Source organism: Gobio gobio (assembly GCF_949357685.1).
Source record: "Gobio gobio genome assembly, chromosome: 21".
Classification (NCBI taxonomy): domain Eukaryota; kingdom Metazoa; phylum Chordata; class Actinopteri; order Cypriniformes; family Gobionidae; genus Gobio; species Gobio gobio.
The window spans coordinates 6,613,004-6,640,816 of NC_137117.1; the positions used below are offsets into that span (position 1 = coordinate 6,613,004).

Sequence of the window (27,813 nt, forward strand, 5' to 3'; positions counted from 1 at the left end):
ATTTGCATGTATATACTGTATATACATTTATATAATATATATAAATATAAATGTTTTATATATAAAAATATTTTTTTCTTAAATATATACATGTGTGTGTATTTATATATAAATAATAATTAACAGAGTACACACACATATATTATGTAAACACTTTTATTTTTATTTTGGATGCGATTAATCGCGATTAATCTTTTGACAGCCCTAATTATTATTAATACAGCGGACATTAGTAGATTTGGTTAGCATGTTGATTTACGGTGTGCGCCCCTACATTTTCTAAAATGTGCTCCTAGTGAAAAAGGTTAGTCTGGAGCCCTGCATCTGTTGTGATGCTTAATATTTAAAACAACCCAATACATTCATCAAACATCTTACCTTTGGGAAGTCAGAGGCTATCCCACCTTTTAAGTTTTGTCTTTTAGAAAATGTCATATTCTAAGATGAATCCTTTGCCTGTAGTTTTGCATTGAGCCACATGGTGGCGCTCTGGGTAAGTGCAGTGATGTCTCTGATGGACGTGGCTCCTGATGAATGTCCGAGGGTCCCAGCCGGACCGTTTCTCAGTGGGATTGTGTTGTTGAGTGTGTGTGTTTTCAGTGTGACGGCAGAGAGCTGGCAGGACAGTGTGTCAGGCTGCGGGATCCTGGACCGAACATAATTACTCCCTGTTCTTTTTAATAGCGTAATTAATGTCATTGAAGAGGAGATGGAGCTCTACCTTCCCTGTGTGACGTCACCTCATTCCACATATGGAAGCCGAGTGGGCACTGCTGATTGGCTGATGCTGTCGCAGGGATGCTTGTGATTGGCCGAGTTAGTTCCAGGGACGCAGTGATTGGCTTAGCGTGTGCTGATTAGGACTATCAAACGTACAGTTGATGCAACTAAAAATTCGAAAGTGTTCTGTTTACATATCAATAATATTTATTGCCATTTATAGAAAAACAGACTGGAAAAACCTTGCTTTCCTTGTTTCCATGTCAAGTTTGTTGACTTTAGGCAATCTGATTGGCTGTCAGAGTAAATGTTGTGAATCTTTTTCGTTTTCTTGCCATGTGTGTGTGTTGTTCAAGTTTCTAAAACTCCAACAAACTTTGTATATATTTAACATCTGATATCCAACAGTAAACTGGTTATTTTTGAGAAGTTTGGTGACGAACCATTTTTTTGTTTTTTTTAAGTTTGTTTGAGGCACTAAACTAGTTAACTGTGTAAATTAAATAAACATTTATTCTTATTTAAGTTACAAAAGAGATTCAGTCGAGCAGTGAGATTTTCTCTCTTTGTGTTTGATTAGCGTTAATAACGGCGTTATTAATTTGGACGCTGTCACTTTAAGACCGACTGCACGGATCCGATATACTCATGCGTTTTCCTTCTCAACTGTTTACTTTCAGTTATGACATAAATTACTGTGTTTACTTGCAAATATGACGGATAGATGCACTTTTATGACGGATAGATGCACTTTTATGATGGATGGATGCACTTTAATGATGGATAGATGCACTTTAATGATGGATGGATGCACTTTTATGACGGATAGATGCACTTTTATGATGGATTGATGCACTTTTATGACGGATAGATGCACTTTAATGATGGATGGATGCACTTTTATGACGGATAGATGATCTTTTATGACGGATAGAGGCAATTTAATGATGGATAGATGCACTTTTATGACGGATAGATGCACTTTAATAATGGATAGATGCACTTTTATGACGGATAGATGCACTTTTATGACGGATAGATGCACTTTTATGACGGATAGATGCACTTTTATGATGGATAGATGCATTTTTATGATGGATAGATGCATTTTTATGATGGATAGATGCACTTTTATGATGGATAGATGCACTTTTATGATGGATAGATGCATTTTTATGACGGATAGATGCATTTTTATGACGGATAGATGCATTTTTATGACGGAAGGATGCACTTTTATGATAGATGCACTTTTATGATGGATAGATGCATTTTTATGACGAATAGATGCACTTTTATGATGGATAGATGCACTTTTATGATGGATGGATGGAGGGATGCACTTTTATGATGGACGGATGCACTTTTATGATGGATGGATGGAGTGATGCACTTTTATGGACTTCAAAACAGAAACCCATTCACTGCCATTATAAAGCTTGGATTAGTCAGGATATTTTTAATATAACGGTGTTCGTCTGAAAGAAGAATGTCATACACACCCAGGATGACTTGAGGGCGAGTAAATTTTTGGGTGAACTATCTCTTTAAGTTCATCCAAATGAAAGGAAATGAGTTCATATGATTCAAAACAATGAAACGGATCAGTTTACCTGAAATATGTCAGTGCTGTGAACTCAAGAGTTTGAGTATGTAGAACTTTCTTTTGAGTTTGTCCTACTCAAACCAGTTAAGTATTTTGAGCATCAGTGATATTTAGCCAAATTAATCAATATTGAATTAAGATCAGAATCAAATCGCACGCTTATGAATTCCCATCCATAATTCTCACTCCAAGCTAAACTCAAGAGTTGGCAGCTCTGATTTTGTGTGTGTGTGTGTGTGTGTGTGTGTGTGTGTTTCTCAGTGCATTAGATGACATTAAACTCATTGAAAGGCTGGTATGAGCAACAGAAGCAGGACAAATGAGGGAGAGGAATCGGTTTCAGAATGTACCAAGTACACAATATCAGAAGCAGATGTTCTGCAACTGCACATGGTTAGCGACACGCTGCGCTTTGGCCAGATACTCGCGGCTCGCCAGGGTTTGCCGAGGGATGGGCGTGACGCGGACGATGTGGCCAGATTCAGTGGCTTGAAAAAGTGTGTGAACCGCTTACAGAATCTGGGAATAATTTGAACTGAGAGATCATACAAAATGCATGTTATTTTTTATTTAGTACTGTCCTGAATAAGAAATTTTACATAAAAAATGTTTACATAAAGTCCACAAGACAAAAAAAAAAGCTGAATTTATTAAAATAATATTGATTCTCAGTGCTGTGTGTCGTTCCCTGGATGATCCACGGCTGTGTGTTTGTTTTGTGATGGTTGTTCTCGAGTCTCTTGTTTGTCCTGAGCAGTTAAACTGGCCAATGTTCTTCAGAAGAATCCTCCAGCTCCTGCACATTCTTCAGTTTTCCAGCCTCTTTTTCATATTTGAACCCTCTCCAGCAATGAATGTATGATTTTAAGATCCATCTTTTCACACTGAGGACGATTGAGGGACTCAAACACAACTAATAAAAAAGGTTTAATCATTCACTGATGCTCCAGGAGGAAACACGATACTGAACTCACGATACGATACAAATCACGATACTGAACTCACGATACGATACAAATCACGATACTGAACTCACGATACTATACAAATCACGATACTGAACTCACGATACGATACAAATCACAATACAGAACTCACGATACGATACAAAACACGATACTGAACTCACGATACGATACAAATCACAATACTGAACTCACGGTACGATACAAATCATGATACTGAACTCACGATACAAATCACGATACGATACAAATCACGATACTGAACTCACGATACGATACAAATCACAATACTGAACTCACGATACGATACAAATCACAATACTGAACTCACGGTACGATACAAATCATGATACTGAACTCACGATACAAATCACGATACGATACAAATCACGATACTGAACTCACGATACGATACAAATCACAATACTGAACTCACGGTACGATACAAATCATGATACTGAACTCACGATACAAATCACGATACGATACAAATCACGATACTGAACTCACGATACGATACTGAACTCACGATTCGATACAAATCACGATACTAAACTCACGATACAATACAAATCACGATACTGAACTCAATATTCGATACAAATCACGATACTGAACTCACTATACGATACAAATCACGATACTGAACTCACGATACGATACAAATCACTATACTGAACTCACGATTCATTACTAATCACGATACTGAACTAACGATTCATTACAAATCACGATACTGAACTCACGATACGATACAAATCATAATACCGAACTCACGATACGATACAAATCACGATACTGAACTCACGATACGATACAAATCACGATACTGAACTCACGATACGATACAAATCACGATACTGAACTCACGATACGATACAAATCACGATACTGAACTCACGATTCGATACAAATCACGATACTGAACTCACGATACGTTACAAATCACGATACTGAACTCACGATACGATACTGAACTCGCGATTCGATACAAATCATGATACTGAGCTCATGATTAGATACAAATCATGATACTGAACGCACGATACGATACAAATCACGAAACTGAACTCACGATTTGATACAAATCACGATACTGAGCTCCCGATTAGATACAAATCACGATACTGAACTCACGATACGATACAAATCATGATACTGAACTCACGATTCGATACAAATAACGATACTGAACTCACGATACGATACAAATCACGATACTGAACTCATGATACGATACAAATCATGATACTGAGTTCACGATTAGTTACAAATAACGATACTGAACTCACGATACGATACAAATCACGATACTGAACTCACGATACGATACAAATCACGATACTGAGCTCACGATTCGATATAAATCACGATACTGAACTCACTCTACGATACAAATGACGATACTGAGCTCACGACATACGTCCCTCAATTGTCCTCAATGTGTAAAGATGGATCTTAAAGTCATTGCTGGAGAGGGTTCAAATATGAAAAAGAGGCTGGAAAACTGAAGAATGTGCAGGAGCTGGAGGATTCTTCTGAAGAACATTGGCCAGTTTAACTGCTCAGAACAAACAAAAGACTCGAGAACAACCATCACAAAACACACAGCCGTGGATCATCCAGGGAACGACACACACACACACACACAGCCGTGGATCATCCAGGGAACGACACACAGCACTGAGAATCAATGTTATTTTAATAAATTCAGCTATTTTTTTGTCTTGTGGACTATATGTAAAATATCTTATTCAGGACAATATTAAATAAAAAAATAACATGCATTTTGTATGATCCCTCTTATTTAGTTACAATTATTCCCAGTTTCACAGATTCTGCAAGCGGTTCACACACTTCTTCATGCCACTGTGTGTTTGTCCCCGTCGGCGTGTTGTTTACTGCGTGAACATGTGTTCTGGATGAGGTTTAAATCACTGTAATCTTGTTCTGGAGGATCACTGTCAGCCCCTTAACACGCCACTTAGCAGAATTCGCAAATTCTTTCGGGAAAATGAGAAACGGCGTTAGTTTTGGCATCGCGGGTGAAGACGCCCATCTGTTGAGTTTACATCGAGGACACAAGGATTTATCGTTTCATCATCGCCGCGCGTGGTTGCACCGTCATTCGTGCAGATCTCGATGTCCTGGTGGCCTGGTTTCCTCACTGCTTTCAGACGTTATGCAGACTTCACTGCGCAACATCTGCCTTAGGTGAAGGGCCAGCGTGTGTTTGAGAGTGTACATGCCGTTACCTTCGAGATGTCATGTACAATCACCAATTCATTATTGAACAGGACGTGTTGTCCATGTGTGACGGAGAGCCAGCACTCTTTGACTAGTTGACTCGTTGCTGTTGGGGAAACGAGTCCTTGCAGGTTTTTGGGCCTCTGAACAGATTCTTTACAGCCTTTTTAATACGTTTCTAAAACGTGCAAAACTCACCTAAAGTGCTCTGGATGGATGCCACGGCATTCTGGGTCTTCCAAAATCAAGTGTTTTCATTCAGTGTTCAGTCATTTTTCATGTTTGCGTTCACAAGGGTTTTAACACATCGACTCATTTCTCAGACATCACGGATCGCTTCTGGCTGCTTCCTGCGAATAAATGCCATTTGGTAATTTGAAAAGCATATTTAGTCTAGGACTTTCCAATGTGCCTCTTTCTGTTGATAATGATTTCCTGAGAGTGACATAATAAAAGCCTTGTTAAACGCCGACCGCAACTCTTACCCAACAGGCTTTGTTGTTCGAGACTCGTTTTGAAATTGCTCACTCGTGAGATCATCTGATTGAACCCGATCTCTGGCGTTTGTGGGTTTTCCGAGTCTGCTCAATGTTTGCATCCATTAACCTTTTGTGTTTTGCATTGAGCGGTGATTTCAGTGACTTTCGGTTCAAATTGTCTGATTTAAGACTTAAAGGGAACCCATTATGTATGTTCAAGTCTTAGGGCTGGACGATATTATCGTATATCGACGATGTCACGCAAGTATCGCAAACAGTAGCCTAACCGCGTAGTACAATACACATATTAATTCACATGCAATAGCGTGAATTAAATATTTTCTATATAGTTATTAGGGTTGGGAATAGGAGGTATATGGATTAGGGGTGGGGGGGGGGTCGATACAGCATAGTATAATAATATTTTGTGTGAGGAGCTGACTGACGAGACGGCGGAAGATTTGGTTTTGGCGCGAAATGTAAACGCGCATGTTTACGCGAGTTTGTCGTTGTTGTGTTTTTCATTAAGAATAACAACAAATCCACCATTCAAGACGTCCACGAATTGGCGCTAATTCTACAGGGTTCCCACGGGGCTCTTAAAAAGTCTTACATTTCAAAATCTAAATTTTAGGCCTTAAAAAGTCTAAACTTAATAGCCGTACTAACTATTAATAAGCAGTGAATTAGGAGTTTGAGGCAAAAGTCGTAGTTAATAGTGAATGTGTTCCTCTTACTAAAGTGTTACCTATAAAATATTATTTTATTAAAGAAAAAAAAACTTTATTCTGGCTTAAAATATCGTGATAGTATTGAATCGTGAGTTCAGTATCGTGATAGTATCGAATTCATGATTCGTGAGTATCGTATCGTATGTGTATCGTGAGTTCATGATTTATATTGAATCGTGAGTTCAGTATCGTGATTTTTATCATATCGTGAGTTTGTGATTTGCATCGAATCGTGATTTGTATCGAATCGTGAGCTCAGTATCGTGATTTGTATCGTATCGCGAGTTCATTATCGTGATTTGTATCGCATCGTGAGTTCAGTATCGTGATTTGTATCGAATCGTGAGTTCAGTATCGTGATTTTTATCATATTGTGAGTTTGTGATTTGCATCGAATCGTGAGTTCAGTATCGTGATTTGTATCGAATCGTGAGCTCAGTATCATGATTTGTATCGTATCGTGAGTTCAGTATCGTGATTTGTATCGCATCATGAGTTCAGTATTGTGATTTGTATCGTGAGTTCGTGATTTGAATCGTATCGTGAGTTCAGTATCGTGATTTTTATCGTATCGTGAGTTTGTGATTTGCATCGAATCGTGAGTTTGATTTGTATCAAACTGTGAGTTCAGTATCGTAATTTGTGTCTTATCGTGAGTTCAGTATCGTGATTTGTATCGCATCGTGAGTTCAGTATCGTGATTTGTATTGCATCGTGAGTTCAGTATATCGTGATTTGTATCGAATCGTGAGTTCAGTATCGTGATTTGTATCGAATCGTTAGTTCAGTATCGTGATTTGTATTGAATCGTGAGTTCTGTATGTCGTGGGTTTAGTATCATGATTTGTATCGTATCGTGAGTTCAGTATCGTGATTTGTATCGAATCGTGAGTTCAGTATCGTGATTTGTATCGTATCGCGAGTTCTGTATGTCGTGAGTTCAGTATCTTGATTTGTATCGAATCGTGAGTTCAGTATCTTGATTTGTATCGAATCGTGAGTTCAGTATCGTGATTTGTATCGAATCGTGATTTGTATCGAATCGTGCATTCAATATCGTGATTTGTATCGAATCGTGAGTTCAGTATCGTGATTTGTTTCGAATCGTGATTTGTATCGAATCGTGCATTCAATATCGTGATTTGTATCGAATCGTGAGTTCAGTATCGTGATTTGTTTCGAATCGTGAGTTCAGTATCGTGATTTGTATCGTATCGTGAGTTCAGTATCGTGATTTGTATCGAATCGTTAGTCCAGTATCGTGATTTGTAATGAACCGAGTTCAGTATCGTGATTTGTATCGAACCGTGAGTTCAGTATCGTGATTTGTATCGAACCGTGAGTTCAGTATTGTGATTTGTATCGTGATTTGTATCGAACCGTGAGTTCAGTATTGTGATTTGTATCATGAGTTCAGTATCGTGATTTGTATCGAACCGTGAGTTCAGTATAGTGATTTGTATCGTGATTTGTATCGAACCGTGAGTTCAGTATTGTGATTTGTATCGTGAGTTCAGTATCGTGATTTGTATCGAATCGTAAGTTTCGATACAAATCACAATAGAGAGTTGCCGCTTACATACAAATACACACAAAATGACGTCAAAATATCCCAGTAAACACAGTTGGTTTGGTCTTAAAGGGTTAGTTCACCCAAAAAAGAAAATTCTGTCATTAATTACTCACCCTCATGTCGTTCGACACCCGTCAGACCTCCGTTCATCTTCAGAACACAAATGAAGATATTTTAGTGTAAAGCTAATGCTGAGAAAGGCTTCAGACAGGCCTCCATTGGCATTCAGTACACTTACACTCCCAAGACCCAGAAAAGGCACTTAAAACGTCGTTACAAAGTCCATCTCACCACAGTGACTCTACAATAATTTTACGATACGACGACTAGTTTTTGTGCGCAAAAAAAATCAAAATAACACCTTTATCCAACTTGTTCTTGTCTTTCGTGTGTGCCTCCACGACGCATGCGCGAGAATATGACGCAGATCCGGCGTTCGGGAATCCATGAAATACACACTTAAGCCCCATTTTGAGCACTACACCGAGACCTAAAGCACGATCAATGTAGAATTCAACAGCTTAGATACGCGCGTCTTCCTCTGCTTGTAAACAAATCGCTTCTGGGTCATGTGTCCGAACGCCGGATCTGCTCATATTCTCGCGCATGCGTCGTGGAGGCACACACGGAAGGCAATAACAAGTTGGATAAAGGCGTTATTTTGATTTTTTTTTTCTGCACAAAAACTATTGTCGTCGCATCGTAAGATTATTGTAGAGTCACTGTGGTGAGATGGACTTTGTAACGACGTTTTAAGTGCCTTTTCTGGGTCTTGGGAGTGTAAATGTACTGAATGCCAATGGAGGCCTGTCTGAAGCCTTTCTCAGCATCAGCTTTACACTAAAATATCTTAATTTGTGTTCCGAATATGAACGGGTGTCGAACGACATGAGGGTGAGTAATTAATGACAGAATTTTCATTTTTGGGTGAACTAACCCTTTAAGTGAGGGTCAACAGTCGAGAAAGTGACCCCTTGTGTAACGGTCCCCACGAAGCCCTCCAGGCTCAAAGACGGGTCAGTCTGAGCTCTGGGGTCTTTACAGTACTCCATGTCCTTTGGCTTCTGCTCCATGGACAGCCTGAGAAGAGATCTGGACTCGAGCGCCCAGTCTGGGAGCTGTAGCTGAGGGCTAACCAGGTGTTGTGGAAGATAAGACACCTTTTTATTGGTTTTCCTCGCCCAGGGCCGACAACAGGTGTATGAGCGACTTGACCTCACCGTTGAAGAATCCTGGATCTCCTTCTGTATCCCAACATTATTATGAAAACAAAACCGGTGTCTATGGTGATTTAGAAATCTCGCACGTCTCTTCGTTCTCTACAATTTTTCCTGTCCGCCGGCGTCTCTCTCCAAACACAGAAACATCCCAAACATTTGCTTGAGATCCAGAAGAAGTCTTGTTTTCGGAGAAGTGGATCAAGATGAAGGGGTCGGGATAATATCAGCTGTGGGTTCAACACTTTTTGAGGGTTTTTTCCCCTTGGTTTGTCCTTTCTCTGAGATGTTCACGAGGGGTTCAGGGCATTCAGCAGCTCAAACTCTTGATCACATGATGTCTCTGACCACATTGGCAAATTTTGTTTTCATTTGAATCGCCATCATTCCTCAGAAAACAAGACCTCCTTTCTTATGATGTGTTGGATCCCAAGTGCTTCCGTTGGGAAAGAAGCCAAACATGTTGGAAGCAGTGCATCACATCGCTTTATCCATCCATCCCATCCACCCAGTTCACTCCATTCCATTCTATCCACCCATCCCATCCAATTCACTCCATCCATCCATCCACCCATCCAATTCACTCCATCCATCCATCCACCCATCCAATTCACTCCATCCATCCACCCAGTTCACTCCATTCAATTCCATCCACCCATCCAATTTACTCCATCCATCCACCTATCCAATTCACTCCATCCATCCACCTATCCAATTCACTCCATCCATCCACCTATCCAATTCACTCCATCCATCCATCCAATTCACTCCATCCATCCACCTATCCAATTCACTCCATCCATCCATCTAATTCACTCCATCCATCCATCCAATTCACTCCATCCATCCACCCAATTCACTCCATCCACCTATCCAATTCACTCCATCCATCCACCCAATTCACTCCATCCATCCCATCCACCCAATTCACTCCATCCATCCACCCATCCAATTCACTCCATCCATCCACCCATCCAATTCACTCCATCCATCCACCCATCCAATTCACTCCATCCATCCACCCATCCAACCCACCCATCCAATTCACCCAATTCACTCCATCTGTCTACCCAATTCACTCCCTCCATCCACCCAATTCACTCCATCCATCCATTTAATTCCATCCATCCATCCATTAAATTCCCTCCATCCTCCCAATTAACTCCATCCCTCCATCCATTAAATTCCCTCCATCCCTCCATCCATCCAATTCACTCCATCCATTAAATTCCCTTCATCCATTAAATTCCCTCCGCCCATCCATTGAATTCACTCATCCATTAAAATCACTCCATCCATCCACCTATCCAATTCACTACATCCATCCACTTATCCAATTCACCCCATCCATCCACCTATCCAATTCACTCAATCCATCCAATTCACTCCATCCATCCATCCATCCATCCATCCAATTCACTCCATCCATCCATCCATCCAATTCACTCCATCCATCCATCCATCCATCCATCCATCCAATTCACTCCATCCATCCATCCATCCAATTCACTCCATCCATCCAATTCACTCCATCCATCCATCCATCCATCCAATTCACTCCATCCATCCAATTCACTCCATCCATCCATCCATCCATCCAATTCACTCCATCCATCCATCCATCCAGTTCACTCCATCCGTCCATCCAATTCACTCCATCCATCCATCCAATTCACTCCATCCATCCATCCAATTCACTCCATCCATCCATCCAATTCACTCCATCCATCCATCCAATTCACTCCATCCATCCATCCATCCAATTCACTCCATCCATCCATCCATCCAATTCACTCCATCCATCCATCCAATTCACTCCATCCATCCATCCATCCAATTCACTCCATCCATCCATCCATCCAATTCACTCCATCCATCCATCCATCCAATTCACTCCATCCATCCATCCAATTCACTCCATCCATCCATCCATCCATCCAATTCACTCCATCCATCCATCCATCCATCCAATTCACTCCATCCATCCATCCAATTCACTCCATCCATCCATCCATCCAATTCACTCCATCCATCCATCCATCCAATTCACTCCATCCATCCATCCATCCAATTCACTCCATCCATCCATCCATCCAATTCACTCCATCCATCCATCCAATTCACTCCATCCATCCATCCAATTCACTCCATCCATCCATCCATCCAATTCACTCCATCCATCCATCCAATTCACTCCATCCATCCATCCAATTCACTCCATCCATCCATCCATCCAATTCACTCCATCCATCCATCCATCCAATTCACTCCATCCATCCATCCAATTCACTCCATCCATCCATCCATCCAATTCACTCCATCCATCCATCCAATTCACTCCATCCATCCATCCATCCATCCAATTCACTCCATCCATCCATCCAATTCACTCCATCCATCCATCCAATTCACTCCATCCATCCATCCAATTCACTCCATCCATCCATCCAATTCACTCCATCCATCCATCCAATTCACTCCATCCATCCATCCATCCAATTCACTCCATCCATCCATCCATCCAATTCACTCCACTCCATCCATCCATCCAATTCACTCCATCCATCCATCCATCCATCCATCCAATTCACTCCATCCATCCATCCAATTCACTCCATCCATCCATCCATCCATCCAATTCACTCCATCCATCCATCCATCCATCCAATTCACTCCATCCATCCATCCATCCATCCATCCAATTCACTCCATCCATCCATCCATCCAATTCACTCCATCCATCCATCCATCCAATTCACTCCATCCATCCATCCAATTCACTCCATCCATCCATCCATCCAATTCACTCCATCCATCCATCCATCCATCCAATTCACTCCATCCATCCATCCATCCAATTCACTCCATCCATCCATCCATCCAATTCACTCCATCCATCCATCCATCCAATTCACTCCATCCGTCCATCCAATTCACTCCATCCGTCCATCCAATTCCCTCCATCCGTCCATCCAATTCACTCCATCCGTCCATCCAATTCACTCCATCCGTCCATCCAATTCACTCCATCCGTCCATCCAATTCACTCCATTCACTCCATCCGTCCATCCAATTCACTCCATTCACTCCATCCATCCATCCAATTCACTCCATCCATCCATCCATCCAATTCACTCCATCCATCCATCCATCCATCCAATTCACTCCATCCATCCATCCATCCAATTCACTCCATCCATCCATCCATCCAATTCACTCCATCCATCCATCCATCCAATTCACTCCATCCGTCCATCCAATTCACTCCATCCGTCCATCCAATTCCCTCCATCCGTCCATCCAATTCACTCCATCCGTCCATCCAATTCACTCCATCCGTCCATCCAATTCACTCCATCCGTCCATCCAATTCACTCCATTCACTCCATCCGTCCATCCAATTCACTCCATTCACTCCATCCGTCCATCCAATTCACTCCATCCGTCCATCCAATTCACTCCATCCGTCCATCCAATTCCCTCCATCCGTCCATCCAATTCACTCCATCCGTCCATCCAATTCACTCCATCCGTCCATCCAATTCACTCCATCCGTCCATCCAATTCACTCCATTCACTCCATCCGTCCATCCAATTCACTCCATCCATCCATCCAGGACATCAGTATCTTTATTTACCCTTGCAAGACTTTCCCAATAAATAGGCGAGAATAAACCTGGCGTCCTCCATGATTCCTGTTCATTCCGACAACAAAGCTTGAATGCAACAAGCTCGTAATCACGACTTCAGAAGTGAGAATGAACACATTTCTGACTGGCAGCATTAGTCACAAGTTCTTTTTAATACCTTTCATTGGCTAAATATTTGTAAGACAGACAGACGGAGAGTAAAGGGTGACTAATAGCATTGATCTATTAAAGAAGAAAAACACCACCACCAAAGAAAGGGCACTTCAGAAGAAGGGTTTCAGTGCATTTAACACATTAAATAATTTCTCAGGCATGGATTGCATCGCTTTTTCTGACCCCATTGTTTGTTTTCATTTGAATCACCATCAATTTCTCCCTTTCTCATGATGTTTTGGATCCCAAGGAATCTTGATTTTAAGAATGTTTAGATACACTCACCTAAAGGATTATTAGGAACACTATTAGGATTCAATTTCTCATTAATGCAATTATCTAATCAACCAATCACATGGCAGTGTCTTCAATGCATTTAGGGGTGTGGTCCTGGTCAAGACAATCTCCTGAACTCCAAACTGAATGTCAGAATGGGAAAGAAAGGTGATTTAAGTAATTTTGAGCGTGGCATGGTTGTTGGTGCCAGACGGGCCGGTCTGAGTATTTCACAATCTGCTCAGTTACTGGGATTTTCACGCACAACCATTTCTAGGGTTTACAAAGAATGGTGTGAAAAGGGAAAAACATCCAATATGCGGCAGTCCTGTGGGCGAAACTGCCTTGTTGATGCTAGAGGTCAGAGGAGAATGGGCCGACTGATTCAAGCTGATAGAAGAGCAACTTTGACTGAAATAACCACTCGTTACAACCGAGGTCTGCAGCAAAGCATTTGTGAAGCCACAACACGCACAACCTTGAGGCGGATGGGCTACAACAGCAGAAGACCCCACCGGGTACCACTCATCTCCACTACAAATAGGAAAAAGAGGCGACAATTTGCCCCAGCTCACCAAAATTGGACAGTTGAAACCTGGAAAAATGTTGCCTGGTCTGATGAGTCTGGATTTCTGTTGAGACATTCAGATGGTAGAGTCAGAATTTGGCGTAAACAGAATGAGAACATGGATCCATCATGGCTTGTTACCACTGTGCAGGCTGGTGGTGGTGGTGTAATGGTGTGGGGGATGTTTTCTTGGCACACTTTAGGCCCCTTAGTGCCAATTGGGCATGGTTTAAATGCCACGGCCTACCTGAGCATTGTTTCTGACCAGGTCCATCCCTTTATGACCAACATGTCCCCATCCTCGAATGGCTACTTCCAGCAGGATAATGCACCGTCACAAAGCTCCAATCCATTTCAAATTGGTTTCTTGAACATGACAACGAGTTCACTGAACTAAAATGGCCCCCACAGTCACCTGGGGCCTCATTTATAAACGTTGCGTACGCACAAAAGAAGGCGCTCTCTACGCGATAATTGGTATTTATAAAAGCAAACTTGACGGGAAAATGTGCGGTCCTTCACACAAGCTCTGACCCAGGCGGACGCACAAAAACGGGTGAAATGAGAAATGGCGACACCGTCGGCAGATGGAAGAAACACGTGAAAGTGTGTGAAACTGTAGACCGTTGTGTAAAAGAAATACTTCCTCTCATAAATAACATGAAGACTTCACAAAGCAAGTCTTAAAATTAACAGCCTACACGAACACCCGTTTGATCGATCTGCAGTGTAAAACAAACAAAATCAAACAAAAATTACAACAGAAATGCAAATTAACACATATTTGCAAAAAGAAAAGTGAAATATGTTCTGCAATAATATTGGCATGTTATGCATTGCAATTCATCCTCATAAATATGGTAAACAGAACGAAATAGCTCATGTACAAAACTGATATTCTCGTCAAGTGTCCGTCTGGCGGAGCAGATATAGATGCAATTAGTTAGACAGATAGATAGATAATTAGGGAGATATATAGATAGATAGATAGATAGATAAATAGATAGATAGATATATAGATGTATTAATTGTCCACTGGGGAAAGTTGTTTTCATAGTAAAATGTCTTCATCAGCTACGGAATCATGCATATGCCTTTAGTTTTATTTTTGATAAAATAACTTATGACGTATGCTTCAACCATTCAGAAAGCTGCAAGACATTACATTTGCACTGAACTATTTCCCATTTTCACGTAGATGATAACCGACATCTGTAGCTTGTCAGATTCAATTAAATGGATGGAAATAAAATGCTCCATCACAATGCGTAATGACGCACAATGGCTGATCCTGCGCTCTTAGAAGATGTGGCGAATGGAAGGATTCGGAGTGAACGCATCTTCAGACAGCGAGAGGACACACTCTGGTGATGGAGCGCTAGATGCTTTTTTGCCTCGACTTTGATGTCCGACCATTTCTTTTTTATTTCGGTCGCGGTCCGAGGTTGTGAGGCTACAGCATTTACAGCGTCTACAACCTTTTGCCACTCAAGTGCCTTTTTGGCATTAGTAATGCCCACACTGTGCCCTCCAAAAAACATTTTTCTCCTCTTTTCCACCTCGCCAACGATAACTTCTTCACATTGAGTGAAGTTAAGTTTTTTTTATTTCCTCTCTGTGTTTGCCATGATCGATGAATATTAACTTGTGGGCATTTCACGGACTATTTATGGGCAACTATGGGCGTGACATGAAGCCGCAAAAGCTGCGCTACATTTAGAATTGATTTATTAAGGGAAAACTGTGTAGGATTAGCCTGGATGCCAGCCGAATTTAGCCCCGCCCACAAAATTTTTTGCTCTGGCAATTCGGTCTGGACTCGCTCCATAGAGGAGGAATTATGCCCGAACAGAAACTGTTCGGACCAATGAAATCATCAGGGCGGGCTTTAGACGATGATGGACAGATGATCAACAGTAACGTAATCATCCACGTCATCGAAGGCTCTTGGGTTGAATTTGCTCTCATCCTAAACGGAGAACTTGTTCGTATATGCGTTCACCTTCACTATTTCTCTCAGAAACGATGATCGTGTTGGTAAGTACTCTGTGTATCCTTAAATTATTTTATTACTGGCAAAGATCGTTTACACTCATCTTTTTCTTGTAACGTTACTTAATCCAGCGTGCGTGCAGACAGGGTTTCCAAGTGTTTTTGCAATGTCGCGCACAATTGCTACTCAAAACTATAGCCCAAAACAATAACTTTCCGGGGGGTTCTCCGGAAAAAATGGCGTTTGGTTGGCAAAATATGTTATTTTGGCAAGGTTGCCTGCTAAAATTCGCATTCCTGGGTTTATATAAATCACATAATTGGGGTCGCTTCAACCCGCAGACATGGAGAAAAACACGGACTTAGTAACAGTGCAGTTGAGTTCTGTTGACATTTGACAACTACCGTTACGCGTCGCTCCGTTGCTCTGATTGGTTGTGGGTCTATCCAATTGAGGTCTTTCCTGGCTCGGTTGAAACACGCCCCATAATCAAAGCTCAATGGAGCGGTACCAGACTCATATTCTGACTAGAATTGAGTATGGCCACGCCAGGCTAGTGTAGGATGTGCGTGCGCACGGTTTTATAAATCTGAATATTTCTGTGCGTACGCACGTCCTATGTTTCATCCGCACGCCACTTCTGACGCAAATCCTACGCAAAGTTTTATAAATGAGGCCCCAGATCTCAACCCAATAGAGCATCTTTGGGATGTGGTGGAACGGGAGCTTCGTGCCCTGGATGTGCATCCCACAAATCTCCATCAACTGCAAGATGCTCTCCTATCAATATGGCCAACATTTCTAAAGAATGCTTTCAGCACCTTGTTGAATCAATGCCACGTAGAATTAAGGCAGTTCTGAAGGCGAAAGGGGGTCAAACACAGTATTAGTATGTGTTCCTAATAATCCTTTAGGTGAGTGTATTTCTACTGGGGAAAACAAGCCCAAAATATTTGGGAAGCAATGCATCACGTCGCTTTTTCCTTTAGGAGCTTTAAAAAAAAATTTTTTTTTTAAAGTTTCCATTGGAGGCGTAACAATGCCTTCGCACCTGGTATCCCAGGCCTTCTCCGCCACGCCTCGTGCCCTGATCTCCAGCGGGCCGCCAAGTCTGTGCAAACTCATAAATTCCTGTGCCTGGAGGGCGGCTGGAGCGTCTTTACACCTGTGAAAGGAAAGCCTCCTCTGCAGCCGCACACCGACCAAACCCCAAACCTCCGCCCTGACCTGCTGCCCACCCCAGGCTGGAAATCCTCCACCGTTCCTGTGCTAGCTGCTCTGCCAGAGCCTTGATATCTGATCCCGCGTCTGAAGTGTGTGTTCTGGAGGGGGCTGGTTGTGTAACCGTGCCATCTGGATCGGGGTGTTCGCTCTGGGATTGGCACGCAGGGTTTTGTGGAAGCGTATGAGTCAGCAGATGATGGGCATATCAAAGATTCTTCATGTTCTAGTCATGTGACTCACGACGTGCATAGCAAATAAGTCAGCGCTGAGTGTTTTTTCCAATTCTCTTCTGGCCCGTCTTGACTCATGCACAGGTTAACAGGAACACGTTTGTCCCATTTCAAGGGTTTGTTAACTCCCAAAAACGGTCGTCAATTGCTCGCCCTGGTGTCGTTCTAAACCCTGAAGAGGTTTGTTCATCATCCAAACACAAGTTTAGACTTTTGTTATGTAATCTGAGAGGTTTCGGTCTATCGAATATCTAGTCACTGGCGCTTTAATAAGCTTCAGAAATCATATGAGTTGAGCGGTTTAAGCCGATTCCTCAGAAGAGACACGTCGCTTTTATAGTAAACGTGTTTAATTTGGGCTTTTATACACCTATACATGTTGATCACATGAAGATTGACCAAGTTTTCTCAATTTTATTTATTTATTTATTTTTTTTAAATGTAATCATTCATTCATGCATCAATCCAACCCATCCATCCCATCCTTCCAATCCACTCCATCCATCCTTCCATTTCACTCATCCATTTATCCATCCATCCGTTAATTAATTAATTAATCAATCCAACCCATCCATCCCAACCTTCCAATTCACTCCATCCATTCATCATCCAATCTATCCACCCACCCAACCATTAATTCATTCATCAATCCAACCCCTCCATCCATTTTATCCTTCCAATTCGCTCCATCCATTAATTAATTAATCAATCCAACCCATCCATCCATTTTATCCTTCCAATTCGCTCCATCCATCCATCCATTCATTCATTCATTCATCAATCCAACCCATCCATCTCAACCTTCCAATTCACTCCATCTATCCTTCCAGTCCACTCCATTCATCCTTCCATTTCACTCCATCCATTCATCATCCACTCATCCATCCTTCCAATTCGCTCCATCCATCCATTCATTCATTCATCAATCCATTTTATCCTTCCAATTCGCTCCATCCATCCATTCATTCATTCATTCATTCATCAATTCACTCCATCCATCCTTCCAGTCCACTCCATCCATCCTTCCATTTCACTCCATCCACTCACTCCACCCTTCCACTCCATCCATTCATCCAGTCCTATGACTCCACTCCATCCATTCATCATCCAATCCATCCAACCACCCAACCATTCATGCATCAATCCAACCCATCCATCCCAACCTTCCAATTCACTCCATCCATCCTTCCAATTCACTGCATCCATTCATCATCCAATCCATCCACCCACCCAACCATTCATGCATCAATCCAACCCATCCTTCCAATCCACTCCATCCATCCTTCCATTTCACTCATCCATTTATCCATCCATCCATTAATTAATTAATTAATTAATTAATTAATTAATCAATCCAACCCATCCATCCCAACCTTCCAATTCACTACATCCATTCATCATCCAATCTATCCACCCACCCAACCATTAATTCATTAATTAATTAATCAATCCAACCCATCCATCCATTTTATCCTTCCAATTCGCTCCATCCATCCATCCATCCATCCATTCATTCATTCATTCATCAATCCAACCCATCCATCCCAATCTTCCAATTCATGCCATCCATCCACCCACCCATCCATCAATCCAATCAAACCCATCCATCCTTTCATTTCACTCATCCATTTATTCATCCAATCCATCCACCCAACCATCCATTCATTCATTCATCAATCCAACCAACCCATCCATCCATTTTATCCTTCCAAATCACTCCATCCATCCACCCATCCATTCATTAAATCATTCATCAATCTGACCCATCCACCCCATTCTTCCAGTCCACTCCATCCATACATACATCATCCTATACTTCCAATTCACTCCATCCATCCATCTATTTTATCCTTCCAATTCACTCCATCCATTAATCCTCCACTCCATCCATCTTTCCAATCCATCCACCCACCCAACCATCAATCCAATCAAACCCATCCATCCCATCCTTCAAGTCCACTCCATCCATTCATCCAATCTATCCACCCAACCATTCATTCAATCATCAATCCAACCCATCCATCCATTCCATCCTTCCAATTCACTCCATCCATCCGTCTGTCCAAAAACCATCAATCCAATGAAACTCATCCATCCCATCCTTCCAGTCCACTCCATCCATTCATCTAATCCACCCAACCATCAATCCAATGAAACTCATCCATCCTATCCTTCAAGTCCACTCCATCCATGCATCTGTCCCAGAGTCCTGCACGGGTCCGATTTTAAAAACCCGCACCCGCCCGTACCCGCAGTGCTTAAACCCACATCCGACCCGTTTTCCGACAGCAGCACTAAATAAAATTCGCACCCGACCCGACCCGCTTAAAATAGAACCGACACCCGACCCGCACCCGCAATAAAATCAGTTTAGCATGTCACATTATAGACACACTTACAAAAATGTTTATTGCCAGCATACAGAAGTTATTACACGACCATTAACACAAGGACAACTTCTGCCGGGAGCTTAACGTGGCTTAATGTACTGTTATTAAGAGACCAAACTCAGTGAACATAATACTAATAACGTATACTATGTACAAAAAATCAGATGAGCCCAGAATATGAACTCAACGCGTATAATTACACGTTAAACGTTTTCCTACCATAGAAAACCATTATAAAAAACACTTAACGTGGCTTAATGTACTAAGACAGTGCTGTTCGATAGAACTGCTTGTGCTTGGTTTGTTACCACAGTTATCTGCGTGCTTCCTCAGCGATGAAGTTCCACATTTGCGGCTATCTTTTCTTCAACTCCTCATGATCCATCTCGACGAGTGCAGGCAGAGCGCGCGCGCGGTTGTGATTCTTCTGTCAGGGCACGCGCGCACGGCCACAGATAAACTGATATGGATTTGAAACTTTATCAACTTATATGCATATTTTTAGGAACACATCTACAATATACATGCATATATTGTTTATATATAGGCCTATATTCGTTTGCACGTGACTGTTTAAAACCCGTGTTTAGACCCGTGTTTCTCCCTTGTCCGACCCGCACCCGTATCCGACATACTAGGATGTTTTTCACCCGTTTCAGCAATATTCGCGGGTCACCCGTCGCGGGTACCCGCACCCGTGCAGGACTCTGATCTGTCCATCCTTGCAATTCACTCTGTACATTCATTAATTCACTCCATCCACCCATCCACTCATCCATCCATCATAATGCTGTGATTTGATAGCAGAGCTTGTAGTTTTAGTCTTAAAACTCTTTATTATAGCAAACATCTGAAAACTTTCTGGTCAATGAACCCGTGAACACAATCAATAGTCTGACAAGTTGCACCAAAAATCGATTGAGGTTAAGTTGTTTGGCGACCTCAACTTTGCTGTGAAGCAAATCTCGTGGCTTATTGCGTCAACCTTAATTTGACAAATTGCAGTGTGACATCTTCAGCAGTTTGCACTTGGCATCCATGCGCCCTACAGCGGCTCCACTGATTACAGCACTCATGGGGCTTGTATTTTCTTTCTATTCGTCCTCATATTGAAGCGGATCAGTGCCAGGATCATGCGGACAGAGCCAAGTTCTCTGGATCGTGCATGTTGCATTAGGAGCTCTTGAGTGTAAAACTATTAGCAGCAGCAGCAGCAGCTGTGGAAGCGGTCAGCGGTATTTCATGTTTTTTGGATCTTGTAAAGAAATCTTTGGTTTTATTGTCTGTACTCCAGTTCTGCCGCTCAACATGGCGTTTCGGCCAACTGAGTTATCGTCATCATAACCATGATGCCCAGCATTGATTCGTTCCCTCCAAACGCACACCTTCTCGATTGCATTAGCATTTGGCCTGTCAGTGTGGGCCACACTCCAGCATGTTGTTCCAGTAAATACTCACCATGATGCCAGACAGGCCGGGATCAACACATGTGCAATCTGAATCATGTGAACCGGGTTATTGTTGTACATAGTGATGTTGTCTGGACTGTCCAGCTTTGTCAAGTTAGAGTTTCATTCCTGGAAAAACGTTGCTGTTGGCCGTCAAACTGAACTTTTCTTCCTGTTAGAACATTGAGATTTCAGTGCTTCACGTCAATCTGATTTTCAAATGATCGCTCTGATGATGTGGGCATGTATAATGCAGTATGTTGTGGAGATGGTGTTTTGGGAACCATAACTCAATTGTGAAATATCTGTCTGGTTTTAATCCTGCAGGGAAGGACGATTCCACTGGCATCTGAAGATCCATTTTCCTCAGAGCAATGCGGTTTATTCAGAGAGGTAAAGAACACCCCTGTCTAATGCCTCACTATTTTAAAAGCATTTATTTGATGCTTTGGTTCATGACGTTGTATAGATTTCTTCGATGTGGTAAACGTGGCTGGAATCGCAAGATCCAGTCATAAAAATCGAATGTACAATATAATTGCCAAAATTTGGATGAATAAATCAAAAGTAGGCTGTACATATAATAAAATCGTAATTTTGCTTAGATTTTAAATGATTGGTTAATGTTTTATACCTTTTTTAATTATCCTATTTTTGATAATACATGTTAATTATATCATAAACCCAGAAACATTTTAACAGACAACCCATAATTTCTGTCAGAAATCAAACATTTCATAGGGGCCTATTAGTGTAACACAATTAATTAAATTGCTGTTTTATTCGTTATTAACATTTAATTAAACCATTAAAACTGAGAAACGGAATAAAAATGGATTTCATAGGGCCCTAAAAATATAATTTTCGATAAATTGTATAGGTTTCATAATTGATTAGACATGCATTTTGATTACTTAAATGTAATTTAACCATTAAAATGGAATCTAGATATGTTAAAACTGGGGAAAATAACATGCCAATAGTTATAAGTAGAATTATTAAAGCGATAGTTCAGCTAAAAATGACAAATTCTGTATTCACTTTCTCGACAATCAAAACGAGGCTTAAATCATTTCATGAAACGAGATCTTGAAGAACAATTCATATCTGTCAAGATTCAGAAAACACCACGGAAGTGTTTTGCCCCACTATTAACTGTTGTATGGACAAGAACTGCACAATGGGTGTCAGTTTTATTAGTTTTTCATTAGTTAATTTTCTTTTTCCTCAGGTTTCCTGATAACAAACAGCTCGATCAGATTCTCAACGACTACATTCATCCTTCAGAATCGGATCCGGTCAAACGGCAAAAGTATGTACCTCCTGTCAAACATCCCATCAGTGCCACATTTATCTGACTTTAAATGTGCGGGTTCATAGTGCGATTAACCGTATTTCCATCGTCATCACCATTTCAGTTTGTCTTGGTTAATTAAGCATAATCATTTGCCACATTGCTGTGCATTGGCTCAATCATTACTCTTCTGCTGTTCCTGTAAATTACGGGGTACCCCAGGGCTCTATTTTAGGGCCATTGCTTTTTTCTCTTTACATGATTAGAGCGGAGACTGCGAGCCAGGCCTTCTCGTCTAACATCAGTGCCTGACCTCACAAATGCGCTTCTTGAAGATTCCCCATAAACACACTCCTAAACCTTGTGGAAAGCCTTCCCAGAAGAGCTGAAGCTATTAGACCTGCAAAGGGTGGGCCGACTCCATATTAAACCCTACGGATTAAGAATGGGATGGCATTAAGGCTTATGTGCATGTAAAGGCAGGCGTCACAAAACTTTTGACGATATAGTGTATTGGTATCAAGTCTCCACGAGTGCTCCAGTTTGGGTTTGCCAGATATCAAGAGTTTCTCTTAAAACGTATAGATATTTTCTACTCAGTCTTTAGGCTGTGTTCACACTTTTTGGTTGGAAAAACGAATTTGATTGCTCTGTTAGTGCGGCTCAATTGAAATAAGTGTGAATGAACTCTGGTGTGGTTTTCCGCACACACAAACACACCCACACCGTCTCCATATAAGGGTTTTCCACACACCATCTCCATATAAGGGCTTTCTGCATATGTAAACACGCCCACACCGTCTCCATATAAGGACTTTCCGCCATATAAGGGCTTTCCGCACATGCAAACACGCCCACACCATCTCCCTTTCCGCACACGCAAACACGCCCACAACGTCTCCATATAAGGGCTTTCCACACACCATCTCCATATAAGGGCTTTCTGCATATGCAAACACACCCACACCGTCTCCATATAAGGACTTTTCGCCATATAAGGGCTTTCCGCACATGCAAACACGCCCACACCATCTCCATATAAGGACTTTCCTCCATATAAGGGCTTTCCACACACACAAACACGTACACAACATCTCCATATAAGGGCTTTACGCACACGCAAACACGCCCACAACATCTCCATATAAGAGCTTTCCGCACACGTAAACACGCCCATAACATCTCCATATAAGGACTTTCCGCCATATAAGGGTTTTCCGCACACGCAAACACATACCCAACATCTCCATATATGGGCTTTCCAAACACGCCCACAACATCTCCATATAAGGACTTTCCGCCATTATAAGGGCTTTCCGCACACGCAAACGCCCACACCGTCTCCATATAAGGGCTTTCCGCACGCAAACACGCCCACAACATCTCCATATTAGGGCTTTCCGCACACGCAAACACGCCCACATCTCCATATAAGGACTTTCCTCCATATAAGGGCTTTCCACACACGCAAACAAGCCCACACCGTCTCCATATAAGGGCTTTCCGCACATGCAAACACGCCCACACCATCTCCATATAAGGACTTTCCTCCATATAAGGGCTTTCCACACACGCAAACACGTACACAACATCTCCATATAAGGGCTTTACGCACACGCAAACACGCCCACAACATCTCCATATAAGAGCTTTCCGCACACGTAAACACGCCCATAACATCTCCATATAAGGACTTTCCGCCATATAAGGGTTTTCCGCACACGCAAACACATACCCAACATCTCCATATATGGGCTTTCCAAACACGCCCACAACATCTCCATATAAGGACTTTCCGCCATTATAAGGGCTTTCCGCACACGCAAACGCCCACACCGTCTCCATATAAGGGCTTTCCGCACGCAAACACGCCCACAACATCTCCATATTAGGGCTTTCCGCACACGCAAACACGCCCACATCTCCATATAAGGACTTTCCTCCATATAAGGGCTTTCCACACACGCAAACAAGCCCACACCGTCTCCATATAAGGGCTTTCCGCACGCAAACACGCCCACAACATCTCCATATAAGGGCTTTCCGTACACGCAAACATGCCCACACCGTCTCCATATAAGGGCTTTCCGCACACGCAAACATGCCCACACCGTCTCCATATAAGCACCTTCCGCACACGCAAACATGCCCACACGTCTCCATATAAGGGCTTTCCACACACCATCTCCATATAAGGGCTTTCCGTACACGCAAACACGCCCACACCATCTCCATATAAGGACTTTCCGCACGCAAACACGCCCACACCATCTCCATATAAGGACTTTCCGCCATATAAGGGCTTTCCGCATATGCAAACACACCCACATCTCCATATAAGGGCTTTCCGCATGCAAACACGCCCACATCTCCATATAAGGGCTTTCCGCATATGCAAACACGCCCACATCTCCATATAAGGGCTTTCTGCACGCAAACACGCCCACATCTCCATATAAGGACTTTCCGCACGCAAACACGCCCACATATCCATATAAGGACTTTCCGTGCATGCAAACACTCCCACACCAAACACGCACACAGAAAGCCCTTTTATGGAGATGGTGCGGACGTGTTTGCCCACACCATCATTGATTGTGATGCGTGACTTTTTCGCACATCTTGACGTCTGCGTCTCATTTCTGATGTAATCTTAATGGCTCTTATAAGCATAAGCGCAGCATTGTCAGTCAGTGAGATTGTGTCTGGCTCTTTCTGAGTTTATTGATGACCGACTGCCAGGGAAAAAGTGGGACAGATTAATTTTTCTTTAACTTTTCCACAAAATGATGAAAGTGGCGTTTGTTTCTTCTTGGAACTGTTTTAGAGCCATTTGGGTCAGCACATAATTATTATGACTTGCAGATGAACGAAACGTCCGCCCTTTTATTCAGACTCGAGCGTGAATGCTGAAGTGAAGCTGGGGTTTGGAGATAGAAATAAACTCTTTACAGTGTGATAATGGGCCACAAAATCAACGCTGGGCGTCTCTGGGATGACGTGCTCTTGATTTCAAGGCATCTTTCAGGGAGGGTTTGATAGTTTTGCAAATGATTGTGAAAGTCATCGCTGGCTTTCAACAGTTTTACCCCAGAGATTCATGTTATTCCACAACTGTAGCTCATTAAACATGTACAGACGGGTCGGTTAAAGTGGTGGATATCATCTTTAAGCAGTAAAGTTAACTCTGTTTACTGTATTAGCACATGTCCCTGGTGTTATTCGGCTAATCTAAGACTTCCCATGTGATGGTCTTCTCTCTATGGAGTGAAAATAGTGTCAAAAATGATTGATTTGAAACATGTGTTTCAGAAATGTGTAGGGCTGGGTATCGAGTTTGATACTTGTTAGGTACCGACCGAATTGCCTCGATACTATCGAGTATCGTAAAAGGTCTTGTCGTTCGATACCTAAGGCGTTAATCTTGTTTTTTTTGCGAATAGGAATTCTGTATAATGTGAATAATGCATTGATTTTGGCACCGTTTTAACTCCATATCTCTGCTGGTCTCTGAGAGTATAGATGAGAGTTGATTGTTTCTGGAAAACGTCACATTAACTTTTCCTCGTCTCCTGACAGAACAGAGGGGGTTTGAATGATTCGCCGTCACGTCCAAACCCTTTTTCCGTCGTCTCCGTTAGTTACGCAACCTGGGGAGCAGCGGATGCATTGTTTTGATTTCAGGAATCAGCTGTCAGAACTTGTTCCACATGAGTGCGTTTGTGTTCTCCGCTGATGAACGGCTGTCGGATTCGGCTCCGATAAAAGCTGGAGTCTGTCTGAGACGGGTTGAAAGGAATGATGGGGTTTGTCAAGATAACCATCAGCTGCAGAAACACAATGGAAACGGCGGGTTGAGGCGCTGGACACTGGAGGGACGAGGTTTAGGGCAGTTTCACAAGCGCTCAAGAGTTTGGACACGCATACTAGCTCTTTATTCAGACTGTTTTCCACATGTTAGAAGAACAGTGCAGTCTATTACTTCAAATTAAATGCTTATTTAATTCATATTTATCTCATTTTATACCTTTTAAATCATACGTTTTTGAACTTGTGAGAAGCATAAATGTGTGACTGGCAGTATGTGTTACCAAACCAGCTAGTTTTAGTCTTATCAGGCTTGACCACTGTCACAAATCATGCCGATTTCTGTGTATGTATACACCATATTCCCAAATGTTTTGGGACGCCTGCCTTTACACGCACATGAACTTCCCATTCTTAATCCGTAGGGTTTAATATGCAGCTCTAACAGCTTCAGCTCTTCTGGGAAGGCTTTCCTCAAGGTTTAGGAGTGTGTTTATGGGGATTCTTCATTTGTGATGTTGGACGAGAAGGCCTGGCTCTCAGTCTCCGCTCTAATTCATCCCAAAGCTGTTCTATCGGGTTGAGGTCAGGACTCCATTTCCTCCACACCAAACTCGCTCATCCATGTCTTTATGGAGCGACGCTTTGTGCACTGGTCAGTCATGCTGGGACAGGAAGGGGCCGTCCCCAAACTGTTCCCACAAAGTTGGGAGCATGAAATTGTCCAAAATGTCTTGGGAGTTCCTTTCACCAAGCCCAACCCCTGAAAAACAATGTTGAACAAAAACCTGTGGCCATGAAGGTGTTGAACACCTGAACTCAGTGATGTGGAGGGGCGGCGCAACACTTTTGGCACTATAGTGTAGAAAATCCAAGCAGACGGTTTACTTTCTTAATGCACATTCCAGTGTCCAGCCAGTTTTACTCCCTCATGTCATGTTATGCAAGTAAAATGCTTTTTAACCCCAAGGAGTCTGAGCTGTTTATGCATGATTTGAGAAAACAATTTTTTTTTTTTTTTTTTTTTTTATTAAGGCCTCAAAACACACAATAGATCTGTGTTCAAGACTTTTGACTAATGGGTGTATTTGCCTAGAGTTTTTGCTTCAAACTGATGTGAGAATCATTGAGCCTACTCATTCACATAAAACAATATATTCATTTACAATTTGTAAGACAGTTTTTCTTCACAAAGCCAGTATGCGAGGAGGCGTGATATCTACTGAAAAATTATGGAGATCA

The 27,813-nt window shown here is 42.1% G+C and overlaps 1 protein-coding gene across 2 annotated transcripts in view; it reads left to right on the forward strand.

Moving 5' to 3' along the window:
- znhit6 (zinc finger HIT-type containing 6) overlaps positions 1-27,813 on the forward strand; it is a 51,719-nt gene that overhangs the window by 12,776 nt on the left and 11,130 nt on the right. For both annotated transcript variants that reach the window (XM_079801806.1, XM_079801807.1), the window contains exons 6-7: positions 21,798-21,863; positions 22,702-22,782. In XM_079801806.1, the coding sequence (XP_079657932.1) occupies positions 21,798-21,863; positions 22,702-22,782 (147 nt within the window). The remainder of the gene's footprint in view (positions 1-21,797; positions 21,864-22,701; positions 22,783-27,813) is intronic.